The 26878-nt window shown below is 57.6% G+C and overlaps 1 protein-coding gene across 1 annotated transcript in view; it reads left to right on the top strand.

Moving 5' to 3' along the window:
- The window catches only part of KMT2D (lysine methyltransferase 2D), a 40228-nt gene that overhangs the window by 10551 nt on the left and 2799 nt on the right, over positions 1-26878 (top strand). Inside the window, 45 exon segments of the mRNA XM_046011049.1 lie at positions 63-1171; positions 1662-1775; positions 2128-2238; positions 2870-2974; positions 3998-4179; positions 4348-4512; positions 4604-4713; positions 4817-4864; positions 5500-5721; positions 5970-6089; positions 6177-6281; positions 6504-6634; positions 6717-6864; positions 7062-7127; positions 7287-7397; positions 7600-7737; positions 7842-7926; positions 8171-8412; positions 8511-8584; positions 8798-8848; positions 8978-10789; positions 10903-11085; positions 11162-11298; positions 11519-13413; positions 14781-14904; positions 15057-15141; positions 15248-15314; positions 15428-15660; positions 15762-16700; positions 16881-18764; positions 18897-19037; positions 19162-19329; positions 19486-19645; positions 20268-20343; positions 20514-20689; positions 20788-20918; positions 21573-21705; positions 21781-21908; positions 22059-22634; positions 22636-23200; positions 24039-24175; positions 24269-24399; positions 26042-26327; positions 26556-26629; positions 26757-26865. Of these exon segments, the coding sequence (XP_045867005.1) occupies positions 63-1171; positions 1662-1775; positions 2128-2238; positions 2870-2974; positions 3998-4179; positions 4348-4512; positions 4604-4713; positions 4817-4864; positions 5500-5721; positions 5970-6089; positions 6177-6281; positions 6504-6634; positions 6717-6864; positions 7062-7127; positions 7287-7397; positions 7600-7737; positions 7842-7926; positions 8171-8412; positions 8511-8584; positions 8798-8848; positions 8978-10789; positions 10903-11085; positions 11162-11298; positions 11519-13413; positions 14781-14904; positions 15057-15141; positions 15248-15314; positions 15428-15660; positions 15762-16700; positions 16881-18764; positions 18897-19037; positions 19162-19329; positions 19486-19645; positions 20268-20343; positions 20514-20689; positions 20788-20918; positions 21573-21705; positions 21781-21908; positions 22059-22634; positions 22636-23200; positions 24039-24175; positions 24269-24399; positions 26042-26327; positions 26556-26629; positions 26757-26865 (13787 nt within the window).

Below are 26878 nucleotides of genomic sequence, written 5' to 3'. Positions count from 1 at the left end.
ACAGTCTTAATTCTTTATGGCACATCTAATCTAAGAGCCTCTCTTTTTCTCTTTCTCTCCAGATCCTCTTCCTCCTCCGCTCTCACCCATTATCACCGCTGTGGCCCCGCCGGCCCTGTCTCCTTTGGGGGAGTTAGAGTACCCCTTTGGTGCCAAAGGGGACAGTGACCCTGAGTCGCCGTTGGCTGCCCCCATCCTTGAGACGCCCATCAGCCCCCCACCAGAAGCTAACTGCACTGACCCTGAGCCTGTACCCCCTATGATCCTCCCCCCATCTCCAGGCTCCCCAATGGGACCAGCCTCTCCCATCCTGATGGAGCCGCTTCCCTCTCGGTGTTCTCCACTCCTGCAGCATTCCCTGCCTCCCCCAAATTCCCCTCCTTCCCAGTGCTCTCTTCCTGCTCTGCCACTGTCCATTCCCTCCCCACTGAGTCCCATGGAGAAGGCAGTGGAGGTCTCAGAGGAGGCTGAGCCACATGAGATGGAGACTGAGAAAGTCCCGGAGCCTGAGTGTCCAGCCTTGGAACCCAGCCCTACTAGTCCTCTCCCCTCCCCCATGGGGAACCTGTCCTGCCCTGCACCCAGCCCTGCCCCAGCTCTGGATGACTTCTCTGGTCTGGGGGAAGACACAGCCCCCCTGGATGGGACTGACACTCCTGGTTCACAGCCAGAGGCTGGACAGACCCCTGGCAGCTTGGCTAGTGAACTTAAGGGTTCCCCTGTGCTCCTGGACCCCGAGGAGCTGGCCCCTGTGACCCCTATGGAGGTCTACGGCTCAGAAGGCAAGCAGGCAGGGCAGGGTTCACCCTGTGAAGAGCAAGAGGAGCCACGTGTCCCAGTGGCCCCTACCCCACCCACTCTCATCAAATCCGACATTGTTAATGAGATTTCTAATCTGAGCCAGGGTGATGCCAGTGCCAGTTTTCCTGGCTCAGAGCCCCTATTAGGCTCTCCCGACCCTGAGGGGGGCGGCTCCTTGTCCATGGAGCTGGGGGTATCTACAGACGTTAGTCCAGCCCGAGATGAGGGCTCCCTGCGGCTCTGTACAGACTCGCTGCCAGAGACTGATGACTCGCTACTGTGTGATGCCGGGACAGCTATTGGCGGAGGCAAAGCTGAGGGGGACAAGGGGAGGCGGCGCAGCTCCCCAGCTCGTTCCCGCATCAAACAGGTGAGAGGCTCTCTGGCTGCTGGTTGTGGTCAATGTGGTGCCACTGTCAGGGGTGTGGTCCTGCGTCACTGTTAGCTTCACACCTGGTTTATTGAATCGTAGACTCTCAGAGATCCTTTGGTTCATTCTCTAACTTCTATGAGGGGAATACTGATAGAAGGGGAGGTGAATTGTCCGGGTTCGTGGTTACCCAGTAGGAGAGTAAGTACTAGAAATTCAGGTCTCTCTAGCCACTGTTTTTCTCATTGTGCCATGTTGGCCACTCTTTCTCCTTGGGACAGGGGAATGGTTTGAGCCGGATCTACCTCCCTGTTGCTGACTGAGAGCTTGGCTTTTCCCCTGCCCAGACTGGGACTCCTGGGCCTTATCACCTATTATGCTCTGTCCATTCCTCTCCTCTCTCCCCGACCCCCCAAACCCATGGAACCAACACCCTGTGGGATGACAAGCTCCTGACTTGCTGCTGTAATCATCCTCTTCCGTCACTCAGGGTCGCAGCAGTAGTTTCCCAGGAAGACGCCGGCCTCGTGGAGGAGCACATGGAGGACGTGGGAGAGGACGGGCCCGGCTAAAATCAACTACTTCTTCCATTGAGACTCTGGTAGTAAGGAGAGGTTTCCCATTTCCCAAACATGCTTCAGCTGGCCCCTTCAGGATTAAACACCCTTTAAATCCTGCCAGTCCCCTGCACGCTCACCTACCTACCTGCTAGCCTAGGGCCTGGCCAGCTCTGCCTGTGCTCCTTCTGTCCACCTGGCCCCCAGGCTTCTCTGAAATCTCTGCTGTCAGGCTGAGGCCTGGTTTGGGAGCTAGGGTGTTCTTCTGCTTTTTAGTCCTGGCTCCTGGCCTTCATCTTAGCCAGGGGTTCACGCCTCCTTCCCCCAACACCAAAGGGGAAAGCAGCTTAGTGGGGCCAGACTCAGCTGCCTCACTTGCCACAACTCTCTGCCTGTAAGGTTGCTGATATCGATAGCTCTCCCAGCAAAGAGGAGGAAGACGACGATGACGACACCATGCAAAATACTGTGGTTCTCTTCTCCAACACAGACAAGTTTGTCCTCATGCAGGTACCGTACCTGGCTGGTGTCCTGTCCTCAGCACTGAGACCTGGCTGACCCAGCAGTGGGTGTGCGTATTGTGGTGGGAGGGTAAATGAGGAAAACCAAACCAAGGACCTGCTTTTGTGGGGATAGTGAGCTAATGAGAAAACAGTGAATCAGGATCATGGTGCCCATTTGTTTGTCCATCCATCAAATTTCTCTTTAGTGTCTTCTCTGAGCTTGGCACTGAGCTAGGATAGCAAGGGGTATAGCAGTGAAAAAGGCAAGAAATGGACCTGCCTTATTGAAGCTTATGGTTTAGGGAGGTTCACGTACGTTCTCACCTGAATTATCTCAGAGCTGATAGACTTTTGTCAGATATGCTACTCTCTCATCCTGACTAGTCTTTACCTTTCTTATTTATCTTCCCTTTACTTCTCCTTCCTTCTACCCATGTCAGGGTGTACCAATTCAAATGGTACATGGTCATGGGCAGATGAGCAAGGCATGCTAGGAAGGAACAAGTTGGTGATGGCTAAGTGTCCGATGATGGGGTGTGGGACTCTCTCCTTTCAGATTAGTGTTGTAGTTGGTCTCTGGGACTGATTGAGATGAGACTAGGTTGGACATTGGGGTTTCTGTCTGTGTGTTTCTCTAGGACATGTGCGTGGTATGTGGCAGCTTTGGCCGGGGGGCAGAGGGCCACCTCCTTGCCTGTTCCCAGTGTTCTCAGTGCTATCACCCTTACTGTGTCAACAGCAAGGTGAGTTCAAGGCCCAAGAGGCCTGGGCTAGGGAATGGAGTCAGTTACTTCTTGTTTTAGGCCCCGGTTCTTATCACACTACTTTTTTTTTTTTTTTTTTTTTTAATTTGAGTAGAGTTGACAGTTGATCACGCTATTTATTTTTATTTTATTTTTTAAGATTGTATTTATTTATTTTGACAGAGATCACAAGTAGGCAGAGAGAGAGGCAGAGAGAGAGGAGGAAGCAGGCTCCTTGTTGAGCAGAGAGCTGGATGCAGGGCTCGATCCCATGACCTGAGATCATGACCCGAGATATGACCTGAGCCGAAGGCAGAGGCTTTAACCCACTGAGCCACCCAGGCGCCTCGTGTTCACACTATTTAAAGTGGCTTTTGGTCATAGATGTTACTTATCAGTTACTAATGGTTATCAGACTTATCATGAGGCAAAGTACTCTGGAAATTATGGTGGTCTTTATTAAGTTTCTCAGTGGTAGACCATGATTTACTGGTATAATTTAATCTATTGTATAAGCTGTGAGAGCTTTACTAATAGGAAACGTGATATAGCCTGGAGATAAAGTATAAAATCAAAATCAGAAGCACATGTGTACAAGGAGAAAGCACTGCTTTTGACCCAAGTGGGATCACTTGTTTTGGGGTTTTCATTGTTGTTAATTTAGAACTTGTTTACTGCTAACATGCATTAACTTTTAACAGTGGTAGGTTCTAAATGTTTAAGAAAAATTGGGGGAAATACAACCTGATTCTACCCATAGTCTTTCTGTCTTTCTGGAGAGTTGGCTAGTGAGAGATGGTCATAAGGCAATGGCTGGGTGAGGCTATTCTCTGATTGGTGGCGATCCCCAGGAGCCTAAGTTTAGAACCACTGCTTTTGGGGATGAGTATGCTCGGCATGGCCTTCCTGTGCTGAGATGAACCCTGAGGTCCTTCAGCCCTCCCATGGCAAGTGCCACCCTTGCCGAGCGGTCTGCCCTGTTTTGTATGTCCTACTCTGAGGAGTTGCTGTATCGTACACCAGATTACCAAGGTGATGCTGCTGAAGGGCTGGCGTTGTGTGGAGTGCATCGTGTGTGAGGTGTGTGGCCAAGCTTCGGACCCCTCACGCCTGCTGCTCTGTGATGACTGTGACATTAGCTACCACACATACTGCTTGGACCCGCCACTGCTCACCGTACCCAAGGGTGGCTGGAAGTGCAAGTGGTAAGGAGGCCTGGGCTCTTGAGGGGCCGGGGCCGGAGATGCTGGAGGGCTGGGATTTTGCTAATATGACAGAGCCTGGGTGTAGAAAGCCGGGGGCTGGTTGCTTTGGTGCCTCTGGTTGCCTTGGGCAGCTTAGGCGCTGAAGGTCTGTGTGTCTGCTACCGCCAGGTGTGTGTCCTGTATGCAGTGTGGGGCCGCCTCCCCTGGCTTCCACTGTGAATGGCAGAACAGTTACACACACTGTGGGCCCTGCGCCAGCCTGGTGACCTGCCCTATCTGTCACGCCCCATATGTGGAAGAGGACCTGCTCATCCAGTGCCGCCACTGTGAACGGTGAGGGTGCCCCTTTGCCTCATAGAGGCCTTCTCCCTGTTCTCCTCTTTGCGCTGCTTATGTTTATTGCTTCCTGTCTCCTTTCCTATAGGTGGATGCATGCTGGCTGCGAGAGCCTCTTCACGGAAGATGACGTGGAGCAGGCCGCTGACGAGGGCTTTGACTGTGTCTCCTGCCAGCCCTACGTGGTAAAGCCTGCTGGTGAGTTCCAGGTGCTGGGGAGAGGGGCAAAGAGGTCAGGGCAGGGCTGCCTCGCTTTGGGGCAGGGCCTCAAGCGGCCTTGGTTTGTCTGTCTCTTCCACAGCGCCTGTTGCCCCCCCAGAGTTGGTGCCTATGAAGGTGAAAGAGCCAGGTGAGTTCCAGAAATCCCAAGTGCCAGGGCCGGAGGAGACGCAGACACTGGTCTGGCTCCCACCACCCCCAGCTTCATCTCATTTTCAGAGGAGGAAACTAAGATCCTCGGAGGTTGAGTGCCCTGCCCAAGGTCAACCCAGTAGGTTAGTGGTTAACTTAGGACAAGAACCAAGCCTTCCATTTTCCCAGGCAGAGTTCATTCCACTAGGCAACATGGCCTTTGCACTGCCAGAATCTCTTCCCCGGAGAGCACAGAACACGACTTGTTCTTCTCCAGGAAGGAGGCCGGGGCCATCTCCTCCTCCGTCATGATGCGGGCACTGCTCCTGGCATCGAGGGCCCCATGTGCTGGCATTCAACAGGCCCAGGCTGCTAGAGAATATACTGGTGAACTAGTGTTAGTCATGAGCAAAGTCAGGCTTCTGTAGTAGCCTGTGAACCCTTCTGGGTCACTGATGGAGAACTTGGGCTACAGCTGGCACCCGTTGGTGGCCTGTCTCTCCAGCCCTCACACCCCAGTGTTGGTTTTGGTCTGTCTTTAGCTGCATTTGTCCCAGCTGGGGACTTAGGCTGGAACTGGGAGTTTCTCTGGGGCCTCCATCCAGGGGTGATGCGCTCTTCCCCTTTGTGCAGAGCCTCAGTACTTCCGCTTCGAGGGTGTGTGGCTGACAGAAACGGGCATGGCCGTGCTGCGTAACCTGACCATGTCCCCTCTGCACAAGCGGCGCCAACGGCGAGGACGGCTTGGCCTTCCAGGCGAGACAGGGCTGGAGGGCTCTGAGCCCTCGGATGCCCTCGGCCCTGATGACAAGAAGGATGGGGACCTGGACACTGATGAGCTGCTGAAGGGTGAAGGTCAGGCTGGGGGATCCCAGGGAGTGGCTAAGGAGCAGGAACATGCCTGGGAGAGTGGGATGTTGGGTGGGGCAGCATTGCTACTCCCGGTCCCCCTCAAGCGACTGTTGGTCTTGCCAGGTGGCTCTGTGGCAAGGCCCGGGCTCTGTGTTCTTGGATGGCAGGATGACAAAGTTAAAAGGGTCCATGCCTCTGATCTTCCTCTCGCTCTCTGTCCCTCCATCTCTCTCTCTCGTCCCCAACCACAGGTGGCGTGGAGCACATGGAATGCGAAATGAAGCTGGAGGGCCCCATCAGCCCTGATGTGGAGCCTGGCAGAGAGGAGACCGAGGAAAGCAAGAAACGCAAACGCAAACCCTATCGGCCTGGTGAGGCCCTGGGATGGGGAAGGTGCGTGGGGAGAGAGCTTACCAGGTCCCCCGCAGCTTCTCAGTCTCTGCTCTGCCTCCTCACAGGCATCGGCGGTTTCATGGTGCGACAGCGGAAATCTCACACACGTGTGAAAAAAGGGCCTGCTGCACAGGCGGAGGTGTTGAGTGGGGATGGGCAGCCCGACGAGGGTGAGACGGGTGAGGGCTCCAGTGGGGTCTGGGAGAAGGGGGGGATCACAGGAACTAGGGGGCGCACCAGGGAAGCCCAGGGGGTGAGGGCTCACGAAGGGCTGAGAGGTTGGTGGGCTCAATTCCATTGGGGAGAGAGTAGGCAGAAAGCATCCCTCAGCCAAGTGAGGAGCAACATGCCTCATATCCCGAGAGGGGATGACACCCTCCTTCTATTCCCAGTGATGCCTGTAGACTTGCCTGTTGAGGGCCCTGTGGACCAGAACTTAGCTGATGGGGATGAGAAGAAGAAGCAGCAGCGGCGAGGACGCAAGAAGAGCAAACTGGAAGACATGTTTCCCGCGTATCTGCAGGTGGGTCTGAGGCTCCGTGAAGGGAGGGGAGCACCCGCCCTGCAGACCGTGAAGAAGCTTGTTTCTCTTACTTCTCCTGCAGGAAGCTTTCTTTGGGAAGGAGCTGCTGGACCTGAGCCGAAAGGCCCTTTTTGCAGTTGGGGTGGGCCGGCCAAGTTTTGGACTAGGAACCCCCAAAGCCAAGGGGGATGGAGGCTCAGATAGGAAGGAGCTCCCTACCTCACAGAAAGGTCAGTCGTGTGGGGGCGAGGTGGTCTGAAGGGATCCCACTTCCCTGTGCTTGGGAGCTGGTGAGAGAATCTGGTAGGGCATAGGCTTATCCCCTGAATTTGAGGGTCGGCCAAGGCCCTGGAATGTGGAGCTGGAGGCCCATTCTGGGCATCAGGTGTGGGGGATCTCTGACTGGAGTGGGGTCTGTTGCTCATAGGAGATGACGGCCCAGATGTTGCAGATGAAGAATCCCGCGGCCCTGAGGGCAAGGCTGATACACCAGGTGAGAGCTGAAGGGAGGACTGTGTCCTGTCTTGGTTTTGCCACTGAGTACCACCTGGGTTAGAGGCTGGCAGCTGTGTCCCGCCCTCTGTGGTTCAGGGTGGCCAGGCTGGGGCCTCTGCACTGACCTTGGCTGATGGGTTTGTCCTGACAATTGCAGGACCTGAGGATGGAGGCATCAAGGCATCCCCAGTACCCAGTGACCCTGAGAAGCCAGGCACTCCGGGTGAAGGGATGCTCAGCTCTGACTTAGATAGGATTCCCACGGAAGGTGAGGCTGTGGCCCGCTCTCTTCATGGGTAACGGTCGTCTGTGGGAGAAGCACAAGGTCCTACCTGGGGGACTGCCATCTGCACAGCTTCTTTGGTGGGGAGTCCTGGGCACCTTTCCTGACCATGGCCTTTTGTAACCCTGTGGGTCCCCTCAAATTCTTAGTCTTCCTCAGTAGCATCCTTCATCAATCCCCCCCACAGAACTGCCCAAGATGGAATCCAAGGACCTGCAGCAGCTCTTCAAGGATGTTCTGGGTTCTGAACGTGAGCAGCACTTGGGTTGCGGGACCCCTGGCCCAGATGGCAGCCGGACACCGCTGCAGAGACCCTTCCTTCAAGGTGATGTGGATGGGAGTGGCGTGAAGACTGGGTGGCCAGGTTTGGGCAAGCTTGTCCCAGGATGGGCCTCTTCCTCCCTTTCTCTGATCCTGTGCCTCTTGTAGGTGGACTTCCTTTGGGCAATCTCCCCTCCAGCAGCCCAATGGACTCCTACCCGGGCCTCTGCCAGTCCCCATTCCTGGATTCTAGGTTGGTATCTGTGCTTAACCTCGGTAGGCAGTCCCTGTTGTCCCTTCCCTCCCACTGGGGCCATGCCTAGGGTGGGGACCCTGGACTTCTCCGTGCTACTGTAGCAACATTTCCCTCTGCTCCTTAGTTAGTGACCCTTCTGGGTGGGGGAGGGGCAGGACAGTGGCCTGGGGCTCTAGGCAGTTTGTCTGGGTGTGGGGCTTGGCATCCCTGCCCTCTGTGACTCTCTGCCCCTGCGCCCCAGGGAGCGTGGGGGCTTCTTTAGCCCGGAACCCGGTGAGCCAGACAGCCCCTGGACAGGCTCGGGGGGCACCACACCCTCCACCCCCACCACCCCCACCACGGAGGGTGAGGGCGACGGGCTCTCCTATAACCAGCGGAGCCTTCAGCGCTGGGAGAAGGATGAGGAGTTGGGCCAGCTCTCCACCATCTCGCCTGTGCTCTATGCCAACATTAACTTTCCCAACCTCAAGCAGGATTACCCAGGTACCCATGGGATGGGGGCAGGGGAAACGACCTGGTAATGTGGTGGGCACAGGGGTCACCTGCCAGGTCTTCTCTAATGAGATACTTCTGCCCTTCAGACTGGTCTAGCCGTTGCAAACAAATCATGAAGCTCTGGAGGAAAGTTCCAGCTGCTGACAAAGCCCCCTACCTGGTTAGACGGAAGGGAGCCTGGGTCAGGGTGGGAACTGGGGCTCGGGGGTGTCTTTGGGAAATTCACCTCAATTCTTGCCATTCCCCACTCCCAAAGTGACTGGGCCAGAAGGGATCCCCTTCTGGGTAGGGAGGGAGTGAGGGACATGAGGAATGGGTGCTGGGCATGAAACTGAGCCCTGGTAGGCCTAAGATTGTGTTCTGTCTCCCTCAGCAAAAGGCCAAAGATAACCGGGCGGCTCACCGCATCAACAAGGTGCAAAAGGTGAGTGGGGGCTGGGTTGGGCTGGGTGGTGCCATCCACGTCCTGTAGCTGGGGGCCTCTCGGAGTGTATGGGGGACATAGCGCCTGCCCCAGCAGCCTGACTGCTCTGTGCCTGGTCTCCCCCTGTAGCAGGCTGAGAGCCAGATCAACAAGCAGACCAAGGTGGGCGACATGGCCCGTAAGACTGACCGACCGGCCCTACATCTCCGCATTCCCCCCCAGCCAGGGGCACTGGGCAGCCCGCCCCCTGCTGCTGCCCCCACCATTTTCATTGGCAGCCCCACAACCCCCGCCGGCTTGTCTACCTCTGCGGATGGGTTCCTGAAGCCGCCAGCGGGCACAGTGCCCGGCCCCGACTCGCCCGGTGAGCTCTTCCTCAAGCTCCCACCCCAGGTGCCCGCCCAAGTGCCTTCGCAGGACCCCTTTGGACTGGCCCCCGCCTACGCTCTGGAGCCCCGCTTCCCCACGGCACCACCTACCTATCCTCCTTATCCTAGTCCGACTGGGGCCCCTGCGCAGCCCCTGACGCTGGGCGCCTCGTCTCGTCCTGGGACTGGCCAGCCAGGGGAATTCCACACTACCCCTCCTGGCACCCCCCGACACCAGCCCTCCACACCTGACCCCTTCCTCAAGCCCCGCTGCCCCTCACTGGACAACCTGGCTGTTCCTGAGAGCCCAGGGATAGGGGGAGGCAAGGCTACCGAGCCCCTGCTGTCGCCCCCGCCTTTTGCGGAGTCTCGGAAGGCCCTAGAGGTGAAGAAGGAAGAGCTTGGGGCATCCTCTCCTAGTTACGGGCCCCCAAACCTAGGCTTTGTTGACTCACCTTCCTCAGGCCCCCACCTGGGCAGCCTGGAGTTAAAGGCACCTGATGTCTTCAAAGCCCCCCTGACCCCTCGGGCATCTCAGGTAGAGCCCCAGAGCCCGGGCTTGGGCCTAAGGCCCCAGGAGCCACCCCCTGCCCAGGCTTTGGCCCCTTCTTCCCCCAGCCACTCGGACATCTTTCGCCCTGGCCCCTACCCTGACCCTTATGCCCAGCCCCCACTGACCCCTCGGCCCCAACCACCACCCCCTGAGAGCTGCTGTGGCCTGCCCCCTCGCTCATTACCCTCAGACCCTTTCTCCCGAGTGCCCGCCAGTCCCCAGTCCCAGTCCAGCTCCCAGTCCCCATTAACACCCCGTCCTTTGTCTGCTGAGGCTTTTTGCCCATCGCCCGTTACCCCTCGCTTCCAGTCCCCTGATCCCTATTCCCGTCCACCCTCACGCCCTCAGTCCCGTGACCCATTTGCCCCCTTGCATAAGCCACCCCGACCCCAGCCCCCTGAAGTTGCCTTCAAGGCTGGTCCTCTAGCCCACACTCCTCTGGGGGCTGGGGGCTTCCCAGCAGCCCTGCCCTCAGGGCCAGCAGGTGAGCTCCATGCTAAGGTCCCAAGTGGGCAGCCGCCTAATTTCGCCCGGTCCCCTGGGACGGGTGCTTTTGTGGGCACTCCCTCTCCCATGCGTTTCACTTTCCCTCAGGCAGTAGGGGAGCCTTCCCTAAAGCCCCCTGTCCCTCAGCCTGGTCTCCCTCCACCCCATGGGATCAACAGCCATTTTGGGCCTGGCCCTACCTTGGGCAAGCCTCAAAGCACAAACTACGCAGTAGCCACAGGGAACTTCCACCCATCGGGCAGCCCCCTGGGATCCAGCAGCGGGTCCACAGGAGAGGGCTTCGGGCTGTCCCCACTACGCCCCCCATCAGTCCTACCGCCGCCTGCACCCGATGGATCCCTCCCCTACCTGTCCCATGGAGCCTCACAGCGGGCAGGCATCACCTCGCCAGTCGATAAGCGAGAAGATCCAGGGGCTGGAATAGGCAGCTCTTTGGCGGCACCTGAACTTCCAGGTACCCAGGACCCGGGCATGTCCAGCCTCAGCCAAACAGAACTGGAGAAGCAGCGGCAGGTGGGTGGACATCTGGGAGCGAAACCCCCACACCCCCATCCCTCTGCTGTACCTATGCCAGCCCTGTGATTGGAGTAGAATGGACTGACCCCGCTTGTCTGTCCTCCGCACAGCGCCAGAGACTCCGGGAGCTGCTGATTCGGCAGCAGATCCAACGCAACACCCTGCGGCAGGAGAAGGAGACAGCTGCGGCAGCTGCAGGAGTGGTAGGGCCCCCGGGCAGCTGGGGTGCTGAGCCCAGCAGCCCTGCCTTTGAGCAGCTGAGTCGTGGCCAGACCCCCTTCACCGGGACCCAGGTAGGTAGCGTGGCAAAGGGCGGGGGGGTCCCAGGTGCTGAAGGTGGCCACCCTCATCTACCTTTGTCTCTCCTAGGACAAGAGTAACCTTGTGGGGCTCCCCCCAAGCAAGTTGGGTGGCCCCATCCTGGGGCCAGGGGCTTTCCCCAGCGATGACCGACTTTCCCGGCCCCCTCCACCGGCCACCCCTTCTTCTATGGATGTGAACAACCGGTGAGGCTCCAAGGGGGTTCCCTCGGGGTAAAGCAAGGGAACAGACTTCACCGCCGCAGTGTGCTGCCCCTGGTTTTCCCGTGGCTGACCCTCGTCTGGTGTCACTTACTCTTCCCCGTTCCCTCTGACTGCGGTGACTTCATCCTTCCCTGCTGCCCACAGCCCATGTTCTAGCTCACCGTCCTGATTTCGTCGTACTGACTACTGCATGTTCTTCCAGGCAACTGGTGGGAGGCTCCCAAGCCTTCTATCAGCGAGCACCCTACCCTGGGTCCCTGCCCTTACAGCAGCAGCAGCAGCAGCAACTGTGGCAGCAGCAGCAGCAGCAGCAGCAGCAGCAGCAGCAGCAGCAGCAGCAGGCAACAGCAGCCACCTCCATGAGACTTGCCATGTCTACTCGCTTTCCATCAACTCCTGGGCCTGAACTTGGCCGCCAAGCCCTAGGTTCCTCCCTGGCGGGGATCCCCACCCGCCTGCCTGGCCCTGGGGAGCCAGTACCTGGTCCAACTGGCCCGGCCCAGTTCATTGAGTTGCGGCACAATGTACAGAAAGGACTAGGACCCGGGGGGGCTCCGTTTCCTGGTCAGGGCCCCCCTCAGAGACCCCGTTTTTACCCAGTAAATGAGGACTCCCACCGAATCGCTCCTGAAGGGCTTCGTGGCCTAGCGGTATCTGGCCTTCCCCCACAGAAACCCTCAGTTGCTCCGGCTCCTGAACTGAGCAACAGTCTCCATCCAATGCCCCACACCAAAGGTCCCTCCCTGCCCACTGGCTTGGAGCTGGTTAGCCGCCCCCCCTCAAGCAATGAGCTTGGCCGCCCTCCTCCTCTGGCCCTGGAAGCTGGGAAGTTACCCTGCGAGGATCCCGAGCTGGACGATGACTTTGATGCCCACAAGGCCCTAGAGGATGATGAGGAGCTTGCTCACTTGGGCCTGGGCGTGGACGTGGCCAAGGGAGATGATGAGCTGGGCACCCTGGAAAACCTGGAGACCAATGACCCCCACCTCGATGACCTGCTCAATGGGGATGAGTTTGATCTGCTGGCCTATACTGATCCTGAGCTGGACACGGGGGACAAGAAGGACATCTTCAACGAGCACCTAAGGCTGGTGGAGTCGGCCAATGAGAAGGCTGAGCGGGAGGCCCTGCTACGAGGGGTGGAGCCAGTACCCTTGGGCCCTGAGGAGCGCCCTCCCCCTGCTGCTGATGCCTGTGAGCCCCGTCTGGCATCAGGGCTTCCTGAGGTGAAGCCCAAGGTGGAGGAAGGTGGGCGCCACCCTTCCCCTTGCCAGTTCGCCATTACCACCCCCAAGGTAGAGCCAGCACCTGCCACCACCTCCCTGGGCCTGGGGCTGAAGCCAGCACAGAGCGTGATGGGCATCCGGGACACCCGGATGGGCACAGGACCCTTTTCCAGCAGCGGGCACACAACTGAGAAGGGTCCCTTTGGGGCCACAGGAGGACCACCAGCTCACCTGCTGACCCCCAGCCCGCTGAGTGGCCCAGGAGGGTCCTCCCTGCTGGAAAAGTTTGAGCTAGAAAGTGAGGCCTTGACATTGCCCAGTGGCCATGCAGCATCTGGGGATGAGCTGGACAAGATGGAGAGCTCACTCGTAGCCAGTGAGTTACCCCTGCTCATCGAGGACCTGCTGGAGCATGAGAAGAAGGAGCTGCAGAAGAAGCAGCAGCTTTCAGCACAGCTGCAGCCTGCCCAGCAACAGCAGCAACAGCACTCCTTGCTGTCCACACCAGGCCCTGCCCAGGCCATGTCTTTGCCACATGAGGGCTCTTCTCCCAATTTGGCTGGGCCCCAGCAGCAGCTTGCCCTAGGACTTGGAGGTTCCCGACAGCCAGGCTTGGCCCAACCCCTGATGCCCACCCAGCCACCAGCACATGCCCTACAGCAGCGCCTGGCCCCATCCATGGCCATGGTGTCCAGTCAAGGGCATATGCTAAGTGGGCAGCATGGGGGGCAGGCAGGCTTGGTGCCCCAGCAGAGCTCTCAGCCAGTGCTGGCGCAGAAGCCCATGGGTACCATGCCACCTTCCATGTGCATGAAACCTCAGCAGCTGGCCATGCAGCAGCAGCTGGCTAACAGCTTCTTTCCGGATACAGGTAACTTCAGCCAGGGCCACTGGCTTAGTTCCTCAGGGCTGATCACTGCTACCACCAAGTGGACACCGAAGCTGGAGACCTAAAATAATCCCCAGCTAAGGGAAGTGGGACACACACAGCACAGGCTAAGTGCCATGCTAACAGTGCAGGCAGAGGTGGTGTAGCTTTTGCGAAGGGAGGGACAGCGCTTGGCATATAGCAGGCATTCAGATGTTGGAGTGAATGGAATGAGTGTGTGGAGTTGATTAACAAAGCCTTTGTAGCTGTGGCAAGACCAGGAGGTGAGCTGGAAAGACATGGTACGGGACAGAGCAGTCTGGGTAGGTGCAAGCGCTTGCGTGAGGCTGCTGGTGGGGAGCTGGTGGGGACGTTTGGAGACAGCAGTGGAGTAGTTAGGCTGGAGTGGACTCTGTGTGGCAGGAGGTGAGTGGGCACTACCCTGATTTTGGAGACGTGAGAGGGTGGCCAGATTGTGGGAGATCTCAAATTACAATAGCGTTTATTGAATTCCTCTTTGTTAAACAGTATGCCAAGTAATTTGTGCCCATTATCTGATTGAGTCGCAGCAAATTCATTAAATAGGTACTGCTGTTGTCTTCAGTTATAGAAAGGGATGCAGGCGTGGAGGTTAAGTGTCTTGCCCAGATCGTACAACTGACGGAGTGAGAGTTCTGAGTCCTGGCTTTCTGATCCTCTTAACTTTTTTATTGCTTCAAAATACGAGGAGAGGGAGTTTGGTTGAACCTTTAAAAAATGGAGAGGTGGTTTTGTGAGTAGTGGAGAAATACACATGTGCAGGATTTTAGGAAGATTTTAAGTTTTGGGTGGTTGCTTATTCCTCCTTTTTTACCCAGCATCCTGAACAGGCAAGAAAGTGGGCTGGAGGTGATGCATGTCGTGCCCAAAACAGCTCTGGCATCTAGGACTTTGGCACAGTGCCCATATCTTGGGTTCTGGGGCTGTAGTAGTTGCCTTTGAAGAATGTTTTCTAGGGCATAGAGTGCATTCACAGTCTTGGTCATGTTTGATTCAGTAGTTCCATGAGGTAGGCAGAGTAGGGAATCATGAGCTCTGTCAGGAGGAAACTGAGGGTCAGAGAAATCAAGTGACATTGATGTGTTGGCCCCACAGATATTTGTTGAGTATCTGTTCTTAGCACCGTGCAAGTGAAAACAGGGCCACATGTCTTGTGAATAGTAAAGCTGAGTCACCCATGCTGCTGGGGCTCCTTAGTGGTCTTTCCACCACTTTTTTGCCATTCCTTTGTTCTGCTTGGTTCGGTGGAGGTCAAGGTGTTGGAAGGCACAGCAGACATAGAGTGAAGTATTGAATCCAGTGTCCAGCTTACTTGGCTCTCCTCTTTCCAGATCTGGACAAATTTGCAGCAGAAGATATAATTGATCCCATTGCAAAGGCCAAGATGGTGGCTTTGAAGGGCATCAAGAAGGTGATGGCTCAGGGCAGCATTGGCGTGGCACCTGGTATGAACAGGTATGACTTGGGAGTTGGGGGGTGGTTGGCACTTTTCCTTTCAACAGTCTTTCCCCTCTCCTTCCTGGTCCCCCTTCCTACTTGTCCCACCTCTTTGTCTTTCAATTTTCCCCATGACCTATACACATCCCCTCTGTTTTGGCGGACTCCAGGCAACAAGTGTCCCTACTAGCCCAGAGGCTCTCAGGGGGCCCCGGGAGTGATCTGCAGAACCATGTGGCAGCTGGGAGTGGCCAGGTAAGTGATCAGGGTGGGAGTAGGAACGTGTGTCTTCCACAATTGGGCCACTCTTCTTAGGGCTTGATTTGTGACAATGACCCTTTAGCGGTCTCTCTCACCACAGGAGCGGAGTGCTGGTGACCCCTCCCAGCCTCGTCCCAACCCACCCACTTTTGCCCAGGGAGTGATCAGTGAGTATGGGGATGGGGAGGAGTGTGCAAGGGAGTAGCTTGGGGCAGATGTTGGAGGAGGAGGGACTCTGATCTCCCTTTTGTGGATCCTGACATCCTGTTTCCCTTCCCAGATGAAGCTGACCAGCGGCAGTATGAGGAGTGGCTGTTTCATACCCAGCAGCTCCTACAGATGCAGCTGAAGGTGCTAGAGGAGCAGATTGGTGTGCACCGCAAGTCCCGGAAGGCTCTGTGTGCCAAGCAGCGCACTGCCAAAAAGGCTGGCCGTGAGTTCCCGGAGGCTGATGCCGAGAAGCTCAAGCTGGTTACAGAGCAGCAGAGCAAGATCCAGAAACAACTGGATCAGGTAGGGAAAGCAGACTTCAGCCTGGTAACCAGGAGCCCAGGAAGAGGGAGGGCACGGGTGGGCAGGCTCCAGGCTGAGTGAGCCCCACCTCTCTGTGTTAGGTCCGGAAGCAGCAGAAGGAGCACACCAACCTCATGGCAGAATACCGGAGTAAACAGCAGCAGCAGCAGCAGCAGCAGCAGCAGCAGCAACAGCACTCAGCCGTGCTGGCCCTGAGCCCTTCCCAGAGTCCCCGGCTCCTCACCAAGCTCCCGGGCCAGCTGCTCCCAGGCCACGGGCTGCAGCCGCCACAGGGGCCTCCGGGAGGGCAAGCTGCAGGTCTTCGCCTGCCCCCAGGGGGCATGACACTCCCCGGACAGCCTGGTGGCCCTTTCCTCAACACCTCTCTGGCCCAGCAGCAGCAACAGCAACATTCTGGTGGGGCTGGGCCCCTGGCTGGCCCCTCAGGGGGCTTCTTCCCTGGCAACCTGGCTCTTCGAGGCCTCGGACCTGATTCAAGACTTCTCCAGGAGAGGCAGCTGCAGCTGCAGCAGCAACGCATGCAGCTAGCCCAGAAACTGCAGCAGCAGCAGCAGCAGCAGCAGCAGCAGCCGCACCTCCTAGGACAGGTGGCGGTCCAGCAGCAACAGCAGCAGAGCCTGGGTGTACAGGCAAACCAAGCTCTGGGTCCCAAGCCCCAGGGGCTTCTGCCTCCCAGCAGCCATCCGGGCCTCTTGGTCCAGCAGCTGTCCCCACAACCACCCCAGGGGCCCCAGGGCATGCTGGGCCCTGCTCAGGTGGCAGTGTTGCAGCAGCAACAGCAGCACCCTGGAGCTTTGGGCCCCCAGGGTCCTCACAGACAGGTGCTTCTGACCCAGTCCCGGGTGCTGAGTTCCCCCCAGCTGGCACAGCAGGGTCAGGGCCTTATGGGACACCGGCTGGTCACAGCCCAGCAGCAGCAACAGCAGCACCAACAGCAGGGATCCATAGCAGGCCTTTCCCATCTGCAGCAGGGCCTGATGCCACACGGTGGGCAGCCCAAACTCAGCACTCAGCCCATGGCCACCTTGCAGCAGCAGCAGCTCCAACAGCAGCAGCAGCAGCTCCAACAGCAGCAGCAGCAGCAGCTCCAACAGCAGCAGCAGCAGCACCAACAGCAGCAACAGCAGCAGCAGCACCAACAGCAGCAGCTTCAACAGCAGCAGCTCCAGCAGCAGCAGCAGCAGCAGCAGCAGCTCCAGCAGCAGCAGCAGCAGCTCCAGCAGCAGCAGCAGCTTCAACAGCAGCAGCAGCAGCAGCAGCAGCAGCAGCAGCAGCAGCAGCAGCTCCAACAGCAGCAGCACCAACAGCAGCAGCTTCAGCAGCAGCAGCAGCAGCTCCAACAGCAGCAACAGCAGCTGCAACAGCAGCTCCAACAGCAGCAGCAGCAGCTCCAACAGCAGCAGCTCCAACAATTTCAGCAGCAGCAGCAGCAGCAGCAGCAGCAGCAACAGCAGATGGGCCTCTTAAACCAGAGTCGAACTTTACTGTCTCCGTCGCAGCCGCCACCACCGCAGCAGCAGGTGCCCCTCGGCCCCGGCATGCCCGCCAAGCCTGCACAACACTTTTCTAGCCCCGGAGCCCTGGGTGCTGCCATCCTGACGGGCAAGGAGCAGAGCATGGTAGACACAGGTGTTCCTCCGGAGGCCGCGGAGGGGCCGTCCACACATCCGGGGGCACCGCTAGCTCTAGGGACTGTTCCCGAGTCGGCGGCCACCGAACCTGGGGAGGTGAAGCCCTCGCTGTCCGGGGACTCGCAGCTCCTGCTTATCCCGCCACAGGCCCAGCCACAGCCTGGCCCTGCCCAGTTGCAACCACCCCTGAGGCTCCCGGGCCCACAGCAGCAGCAAGTTAACTTGCTTCATACAGCAGGTGTGGGAAGCCATGGGCCAGTGGGCAATGGCTCATCCTCGGAGGCCTCATCCATGCCCCATCTGCTGGCCCAGTCCTCTGTTCCTTTAGGGGAGCAGCCTGGGACCATGACCCAGAACCTTCTGGGCTCCCAACAGCCCCTTGGACTAGAGCGGCCCGTGCAAAATAACGCAGGGCCACAGCCTGCCAAAGCAGGATCTGGCCTCCCTCCGGGGCCGGGCCTGCCCGGGCCTGGAGTTATGCCAACAATGGGGCAGCTTCGAGCGCAGCTCCAAGGGGTCCTGGCCAAAAACCCCCAGCTGCGGCACTTGAGCCCGCAGCAGCAGCAGCAGCTACAGGCGCTCCTCGTGCAGCGGCAGCTGCAGCAGAGTCAGGCAGTGCGCCAGGCCCCACCCTACCAGGAGCCCGGGGCCCAGCCCTCTCCCCTCCAGGGCCTCCTGGGCCGCCAGCCCCAACTTGGGGGCTTCTCTGGATCCCAGACAGGCGCTCTCCAGGAGTTAGGGTCAGGGCTTCGACCTCAGGGCCCACCCCGGCTCCCTGCCCCACAAGGAGCCTTAGCCGCAGGACCGGTCCTCGGCCCTGTCCATCCCACACCTCTACCATCCAGCCCCCAAGAGCCAAAGAGACCTTCCTCACAGCCCCCCGGAGCCAGCCCTCTGGTCCCATCCCAGCTCCCCTCTGAGGCCCAGCTTCCCCCCACTCAGCCAGGGACCCCAAAACCCCAGGGGCCATCCTTGGAGCTGCCTCCTGGGAGGGTCTCACCTGCTGCTGCCCAGCTTGCGGATACCTTCTTTGGCAAGGGGCTGGGACCTTGGGACCCCCCAGACAACCTAGTGGAAGCCCAGAAGCCAGAACAGAGCAGCCTGGTACCTGGGCATCTGGAGCAGGTGAATGGGCAGGCCGTGCCTGAGCCACCCCATCTCAGCATCAAGCAGGAGCCTCGGGAGGAGCCATGTGCCCTGGGAGCCCAGGCGGTGAAGAGGGAGGCCAACGGGGAGCCAATAGGGGCACCAGGTACCAGCAACCACCTCCTGCTGGCTGGCCCCCGCTCAGAGGCCGGGCATCTGCTCTTGCAGAAGCTTCTACGCGCAAAGAATGTGCAACTCAGCACTGGGCGGGGGCCCGAGGGGCTGCGAGCTGAGATCAACGGGCACATTGACAGCAAGCTGGCTGGGCTGGAGCAGAAACTACAGGGTACCCCCAGCAACAAAGAGGTGAGTGCTTTAGATTGGAGAAGATAGAGTGGGGACTGCAACCCAGGGCAGTGTGAGCAGATCTGGTTCACCCAGAAGAGGTGAGGGCTTGGTGGAAGACGACAGCCTTCACTTTGGGTTTTTCTGGCCTAGGACACAACAGCAAGGAAGCCTGTGACACCAAAGCCCAAGCGGGTACAGAAGGCAAGCGACAGGTTGGTGAGCTCCCGAAAGAAGCTGCGGAAGGAGGACGGGGTCAGGGCCAGCGAGGCCTTGCTGAAACAGCTGAAACAGGTGACCCCCAGGAGCCAGCCCCCTGGTCCCATCCCAGGATAGGGGGCACCCTGGCCCCCAGCTGTAGAGATGGCAGAGATGTACACACTGCGGGTTTCCAACCTTGTCATCTTGCCCCTCCTAGGAGCTGTCCCTGCTGCCCCTAACGGAGCCTACTATCACCACCAATTTTAGCCTCTTTGCTCCCTTCGGCAGTGGCTGCCTGGTCAATGGGCAGTGCCAACTGAGGGGGGCTTTTGGAAGTGGGGCACTGCCCACTGGCCCCGACTACTATTCCCAGCTGCTTACCAAGGTCAGAAAAACGGCAATACCTTTTGGGGCTGACAAGGTTCTTGGGGAGGTGGAGGTGGGAGTGGAAGATGAGGAAATTGCTGATGTCGTGTGGGGCCAGGAGATTACGTCATTCTCCCTCTGCCATCTTGCACACAACACCCCACCCCACCCCCAGAATAACCTGAGTAACCCGCCGACACCACCCTCGTCGCTGCCCCCCACCCCACCCCCATCGGTGCAGCAGAAGATGGTGAACGGCGTCACCCCATCTGAAGAGCTGGGGGAGCACCCCAAGGATGCTGCCTCTGCCCGGGATACTGAAGGGACGCTGAGGGGTAAGTCAGGAGCAGAGTGGGCCTCTCCTCCTCCGGTAGGATTTGGCAGCTGGGATCCGAGTTGGTCGGTTTGAGACGAGAAGGATTGCGTATGGCCCTGTGCGTTCACGTGACAGGGTACCTGAGCAAAGGAAGGGCCTGGCCTCTTCAGGGCGGATTCGTGGGAAGCCAGGGTTCCAGAGCACAGGCAACAGAGGAGGCGGGTGGCAGGAAGGGTGTCGATGAGGCTTTCGTTCATGAGGCACAGCCTACAGTGCCTTAGTGGTTATAGAACTACAGTCAGCTGTGGATTTGAATTCTCTGGTGCCTCTATTCATCTAGCTGTGTTAGCACCGCTAAGTAACATGACCGACTTGTGTGGGCCCCAGTTTCCTCACTGTAAATAGGTCTTAGAATATTCTTATGCAGGAGTTGTTAAAAGTTGATAAAGCCCAGTGCCTGGCACGTGGGAAAGTCTCAAAAATACAGCTCATCCACCCAGGGTTGTAGGTAGGTGGGTGGGTAGACAGTGGTTATGAGAGCTAAGCTAGATCTTGTGCTAGTTAGGCCTGAAACATGGGGCAGATTTTCCCGTCAGCTGTGGCCACCAGCCTGACTTTTCTTCTCCCCTCCTACCCTTCAGATGCTTCAGAGGTGAAGAGTCTAGACCTGTTGGCCGCTTTGCCTACACCCCCTCACAATCAGACTGAGGATGTCAGGTATAGGGGTGGGCCTGGAAATTGGGATAAGGAATGGGGGTGGGGGGGACAGGTTGCCTATTTTTTTCCTTTGGCCAGTGACAGATAAGGCTATGACATCTACTAATTTCTAAATTTGGGAGGGAATGTCTGCAAGGCTGTACCAACAAATGTGTACTTTTGGCCCATAGGATGGAAAGCGATGAGGACAGCGATTCTCCTGATAGCATTGTGCCAGCTTCGTCCCCTGAAAGCATCTTGGGAGAGGAGGCCCCCCGTTTCCCTCAGCTGGGTTCAGGCCGGTGGGAGCAGGAAGACCGGGCTCTCTCCCCTGTCATCCCCATCATTCCTCGGGCCAGTATCCCAGGTAGAAGCTGCTTTGGGCATGGGCCAGGCAGGGCTGGATTATTTGAGGCTGGGAGAGAGAGGCAGCTGGAGTTTACATGGGTCCCTCTCACATTCCAGTCTTCCCAGATACCAAACCTTATGGGGCCCTGGCCCCGGAGGCCCCTGGAAAGCTGCCTGCCACAACTTGGGAAAAGGGCAAAGGAAGTGAGGTGTCCGTCATGCTGACAGTCTCTGCTGCTGCGGCCAAGGTGTGTCCTGGGGGTTCCTTGGAGGCCAAAGGGATCCTGGTCAGAAGGCAGTCCCTGGAGCTTTTGTGGATAAATTCAGTTGCTCAGAACTATGTACTAGGACCTACTGTGTGTGAATGCCTGGGCTGAAGGCTGCAGGATTAGGATAAATAAAGCATGAGAGGTCCCTGCCATCAGGGAGCTCACAGTCAAGTGATAGATGCAAGTCAGCCAGTCGGGGAGCACACAGAATGCGATGAATGCTGCAAGACAGCATGTCTCCAGTTACCTTTGGTGGAACTCATTGGTATTTTTTAACGCTGGGAGGGTTTTGTGGTCAAAGAAAATTGGAAATCCCAGTTGAAACCATAAAACAAGTTTATTTACTACGGGACTTCTCAGATTCTTTAGTTTGCTAATGTGTATTGTTTGAGTCACCCAACTGGTGAACATAGGGTGTGTTGTTCCTACACTTGGTGGCACGGGACCCTTGTCGTGGAGCGCCCATTACTGACCGCAGCAGTCTGGGAGAGGTGCTGTGAAGGAAGCACAGGAGAAGGGCAGGACTGACCCTCGGGGAGCGGGGTTCTGGGTGTTGTGTCCCCGCCAGAGTGGTGGCAGTGTGCACCCCGTGCTGCTGACACGGTCCTACTGGCCCCTTCCCTGCCCTGGCAGAACCTGAATGGTGTGATGGTGGCAGTGGCAGAGCTGCTGAGCATGAAGATCCCCAACTCCTATGAGGTGCTGTTCCCAGAGAGCCCTGCCCGGGCGGGCACTGAGCCGAAGAAGGGGGAAGCCGAGGGCCCTGGTGAGTGCGGCAGGAAGTCTCAGGACCTTCAGGGAGGGATGCTGCTGGGAGGTTCTGACCCCTTCCTTCCTGCAGGAGGGAAAGAAAAGGGTCTGGGAGGCAAGAACCCGGAAGCTGGCCCTGACTGGCTAAAGCAGTTTGATGCAGTGCTGCCCGGCTATACCCTCAAGAGCCAGCTGGACATCTTGAGCCTCCTGAAACAGGTGGGTATAGGGGAGAAAAGAGGGTGGGTGTGTGGCTAGGACACAGAAGGCAGAGGGCTTTGGGGAGAGTGGACCCTGGGTGAGAGGAGGGAGGGAACTCACGACGCAAGGAGCTGGCGCTGACGGTACTGGGCGCGTCCTCTCCCGTAGGAGAGCCCTGTCCCGGAGCCAGCCGCCCAGCACAGCTACACCTGCAACGTCTCCAACCTGGACGTGCGACAGCTCTCTGCCCCACCTCCTGAAGAGCCCTCCCCACCCCCATCCCCCTTGGCACCCTCTCCAGCCAGCCCCCCTGCGGAACCCCTGGTAGAACTCCCCGCCGAACCCTTGGCTGAACCACCAGTCCCGTCACCTCTGCCACTGGCCTCATCCCCTGAGTCAGCCCGACCCAAGCCCCGAGCCCGGCCCCCCGAAGAAGGGGAAGATTCCCGGCCACCTCGCCTCAAGAAGTGGAAGGGGGTACGCTGGAAGCGGCTGCGGCTGCTACTGACCATCCAGAAGGGCAGCGGGCGGCAGGAGGATGAGCGGGAAGTGGCGGAGTTTATGGAACAGCTTGGCACGGCCCTGCGGCCTGACAAGGTGCCTCGTGACATGAGGCGCTGCTGCTTCTGTCACGAGGAGGGTGATGGGGCCACTGATGGGCCCGCCCGCCTGCTGAACCTGGACCTGGACCTCTGGGTGCACCTCAACTGCGCCCTGTGGTCCACGGAGGTCTATGAGACCCAGGGGGGGGGCGCTGATGAACGTGGAGGTGGCCCTGCACCGCGGGCTGCTGACCAAGTGCTCCCTGTGCCAGCGCACTGGTGCCACCAGCAGCTGCAATCGAATGCGTTGCCCCAACGTCTACCATTTTGCCTGTGCCATCCGCGCCAAGTGCATGTTCTTCAAGGACAAGACCATGCTGTGTCCAATGCACAAGATCAAGGGGCCCTGTGAGCAGGAGCTGAGCTCTTTTGCTGTCTTCCGGCGGGTCTACATCGAGCGGGACGAGGTGAAGCAGATCGCCAGCATCATCCAGCGGGGAGAGCGGCTGCACATGTTCCGTGTGGGGGGCCTTGTGTTCCATGCCATCGGACAGCTGCTCCCGCATCAGATGGCCGACTTCCACAGCGCCACAGCCCTCTACCCCGTGGGCTATGAGGCCACACGCATCTATTGGAGCCTCCGCACCAACAACCGCCGCTGCTGCTACCGCTGCTCCATCAGCGAGAACAACGGGAGGCCAGAGTTCATCGTCAAGGTCATGGAGCAGGGCCTGGAGGACCTGGTCTTCACTGACGCCTCCCCCCAGGGTGAGCACTGGGCCCTCAAAACGCTCCTGTGCAAGTGGAAGGGATCCATGGGGTCTTTGTGAGTGATCTTCCCCCATGGCTTCAGGCTGGTGGAGGTCTTCTAAGAGCCCCAGAGACTGTTCTAGCCTCTGTGAGTTGTCTTAACGTTCCCTTGTGATTGGAGCTACTCTGCTTGTCTGCTTCACGTATTCTAGCTCCTTTTCCTAGCCTCAGCGGAATTAAGGAATACCATTCTGAGACCACATCGTCTGGCTCCCTCATCCTGTTCCTAACCATGAGGGCCTTATGATTGCTTTGCCCTGCTCAGAATTCTTTTGCTCTGAGCTCTAGCATTAACAATAGAAATAAGTGAGCAAGTGCTGTGCACCACACACTGAAGTAAGTGACTGAGCTAGGCTCTTTTCTTTCTGGCAGCCCTGTGAGGTGAGTACTTTCATATTGCCCAGTGCATACATAAAGAACCAGAGCCTTAGAGAGATTTAGGTATTTGGCGTAAGGGCCCATAGCCAGTACCATAGCCAGCCTTCCTAGCTCCAAAGCAGGCCTAGTATTCTGGCTCTCGGTTAGGCATGGTGGCCTGTGCTGGGTCTCCTGGGCCCTGAGGTCATGTGTCTGTGTCCTAGAGCTCTCTCTGGTGCCCCTCCAGGGTAGGAAGCCTTCTGGCTTGTTGAGGGAGAATGGGACTGGGAGGCCAGTGGGGAGTCCTGAAGAACCACACAGCCTCGTCGCAGAGAGGTGTGCAAGCTACAGAAAAGGACCGTAGCTCTGGATCGAGGTTAGGCTGAGGTCAGTCAGCAGAAGTTGCCTCTGAGGGCCGCTCTCTTTCCTTGCCTCTTAGCGGTGTGGAATCGCATCATCGAGCCCGTGGCTGCCATGAGAAAAGAGGCCGACATGCTGCGGCTCTTCCCTGAGTACCTGAAAGGCGAGGAGCTCTTTGGGCTGACGGTGCATGCCGTGCTGCGCATAGCTGAATCAGTAAGGAAGGGGCCAGGCACCATGTGGGCACTGGGGACGCTGTCTGTGCCCCCAAAATGCTCAGGCTAAGGCAAGCATGACCTGTGTCCACAGCTGCCCGGAGTGGAGAGCTGTCAAAACTATTTATTCCGCTATGGACGCCACCCCCTGATGGAGCTGCCACTCATGATCAATCCCACCGGTTGTGCCCGATCGGAGCCTAAGATCCTCACACACTACAAACGGTGAGCTTGTGGGGTGGGGGCTGTGGAATGTGAGAATGGGGGTTGGCAGGGGCCCTCCAGCCAGTTATGAAGGTTTGGGGGTTCACTTTAGGCCTCCTGGCTAGAGGGTATGCAGGGATCACCTAGGTTCTCCCTTTCCTCCTCCTCCACCCTGCTCAGGTGTTCTGGGTTGACGCGGGGTCTGGGACAGACTTACTTGGGCACCCTGGGAATGACTTGGGGAGGTTCTGGGTAGATGGTGGTGAAATTCTATCAAGTAGATAAGGGAGCCAGTTCCCTCCTTCTTCTCTTATTTTGCTTCCAGGGGGCCTGTGATTCTCCCAAACCTGAGACACCCCATAAGGCTAGGGTCACATTCCCTTCCCCAGGCTGAGTTGGTGTCAAAAATAATTAGAAATATAGTAGATAAATAATAAAACCTTACATTTGTATAGCACTTTATACTTTTTTTTTCAAAGCGTTTTCACATCCATTATCTCATTTGATCCTCACAACAACCTTATGAGGTAGGTAGGGCAGGTGGTATGACCCCCGTTTTACAGCAGAGAAAACTGAGACCCAGAAAGGTTAAGTGACTAGACAAAGGTCACACAGCTGGGACCAGAACCTTACCTCTCGACCTGTGGTTCACTGCTCTTTCTGTGTACCATGGTAGCCTGACTTTGGTCCCTGGGTAGCGGGAGGCAGAATCTTGGTATCAGGGTTTTCTCAAAGGCCTTCTGTTGCTCCTTGGGCTAGCACAGAGCATAAGGCTCTACTACCCCAGTCATCCCTAGTCCTTGATGCTCTACAACAGTGGTTTTCAAACTATCTGTGTTTCAGAAAGTTCTGGAACACATAAACCGAGTAAGCAGAACTTGGCTCTCCCCGTGCACAGCTCCCCCTTCCCCAAATTGGATTCAACCAGAAGCACTGTGTTTATGTATTGGAATTCCAGTGACATTTTATTAAAGAAAAAAAAACTCTGCTAAGTCAAAAAGGATCAAAAATGTTTGAAAACCACTGCTCTGGGATGGGCAAGATTTTGGCTGGTGCCCTAGGGTGGTGAAGAGGCATCCCTGCCAGGCAGCAGTCATTCCCCTGCACTGAGCCATCTGTACAGAGCCTAGAATTATGTCGGAGAAGGGGACAGTGTGAAGAAAGGAAAGGGTACCCACCTTCTCGGCTGTGAATTCAGAGCCACTTTTAATTCAAATCCAGCCCAGTGTGGTAGGCACAGCCCCCAATTTCAGGGCTTCTAATACGTGCAGGAGGTAGAACTCAGATGTTTGAGCAAACCATGAGCTTACATGCCAGGCCTGGGCTGCTTGGGGAAGACCTCCCAGAGGAGCATGGCCTTGTGTAATGTTTGGCAGGCGGGTGGTATAAGGCAGGGAGATGGGAGAACGGGCTCAGTGTAGGGGAATTGGTGCCCCCCCCACACCCTATCCCCCATCCTGGGCTCTCTGCACCACTCAGGGTGTCAGACGGGTCCCCACAACTAGCGGCTATCACACCAAAGCCAAGACCCACACGCCTCCGCTCCCATTTCCAAGATGGCACATGCCCCTAGCCGGCATGTTGCACATCCCAGGGAAGAGGCGGGTGGCATGTGCTTGGTCTGAGGGAGAGCTCTCTTGTCATGGCCTGTGTCACCTCCCAGGCCTCACACCCTGAACAGCACCAGCATGTCCAAGGCATATCAGAGCACCTTCACAGGCGAGACCAACACCCCATACAGCAAGCAGTTTGTGCACTCCAAGTCATCACAGTACCGGCGCCTGCGCACCGAGTGGAAGAACAACGTGTACCTGGCCCGCTCCCGTATCCAGGGCCTGGGGCTCTACGCCGCCAAGGACCTAGAAAAGCACACAATGGTCATCGAGTACATTGGTACCATCATTCGCAACGAGGTGGCCAACCGGAGGGAGAAAATCTATGAGGAGCAGGTATGGGCTGGCTTATGGCCCCCGCTCTGCCGAGGAGGGAGGGCGAATCGGGGTCAGGTCAGGAGAACAGGTGGAAAGCTGTGGAAGGCGGGAGAGGTGAGAGATGGGAGAAAGGTGGAATAGGAACTGAAGATAAGCCCACTGCCCAGGTCTGGTACCCGATCCCACCACCAGCGCTGCTGCCATTCTCTGACATTCTTCCCACTTCTGCAACTTCTTCCCTTCTAGAATCGAGGCATCTACATGTTCCGAATAAACAATGAACATGTGATTGATGCTACGTTGACCGGAGGCCCTGCCAGGTGAGAGAGGAATGAGGCAGGAGGAATTTTAGGGGTCCCTGGGGGTGACACTCAGGGTGGGCCAAGAAGGAGCCAAAAGCATCCCAACTCAGTTGCCTGGCATCCCCGACTCTGGCCCACTGCTTAGGTACATTAACCATTCCTGTGCCCCTAACTGTGTGGCGGAAGTTGTGACGTTTGACAAGGAGGATAAAATCATCATCATCTCCAGCCGGCGAATCCCCAAAGGAGAGGAGGTGAGAGGAAGTG

The sequence above is a fragment of the Meles meles genome, chromosome 7 (assembly GCF_922984935.1).
Source record: "Meles meles chromosome 7, mMelMel3.1 paternal haplotype, whole genome shotgun sequence".
NCBI lineage: Eukaryota > Metazoa > Chordata > Mammalia > Carnivora > Mustelidae > Meles > Meles meles.
The sequence above is the reverse complement of the archived record's forward strand: the minus strand, read 5'-3'. Positions and strand labels throughout refer to the sequence as shown.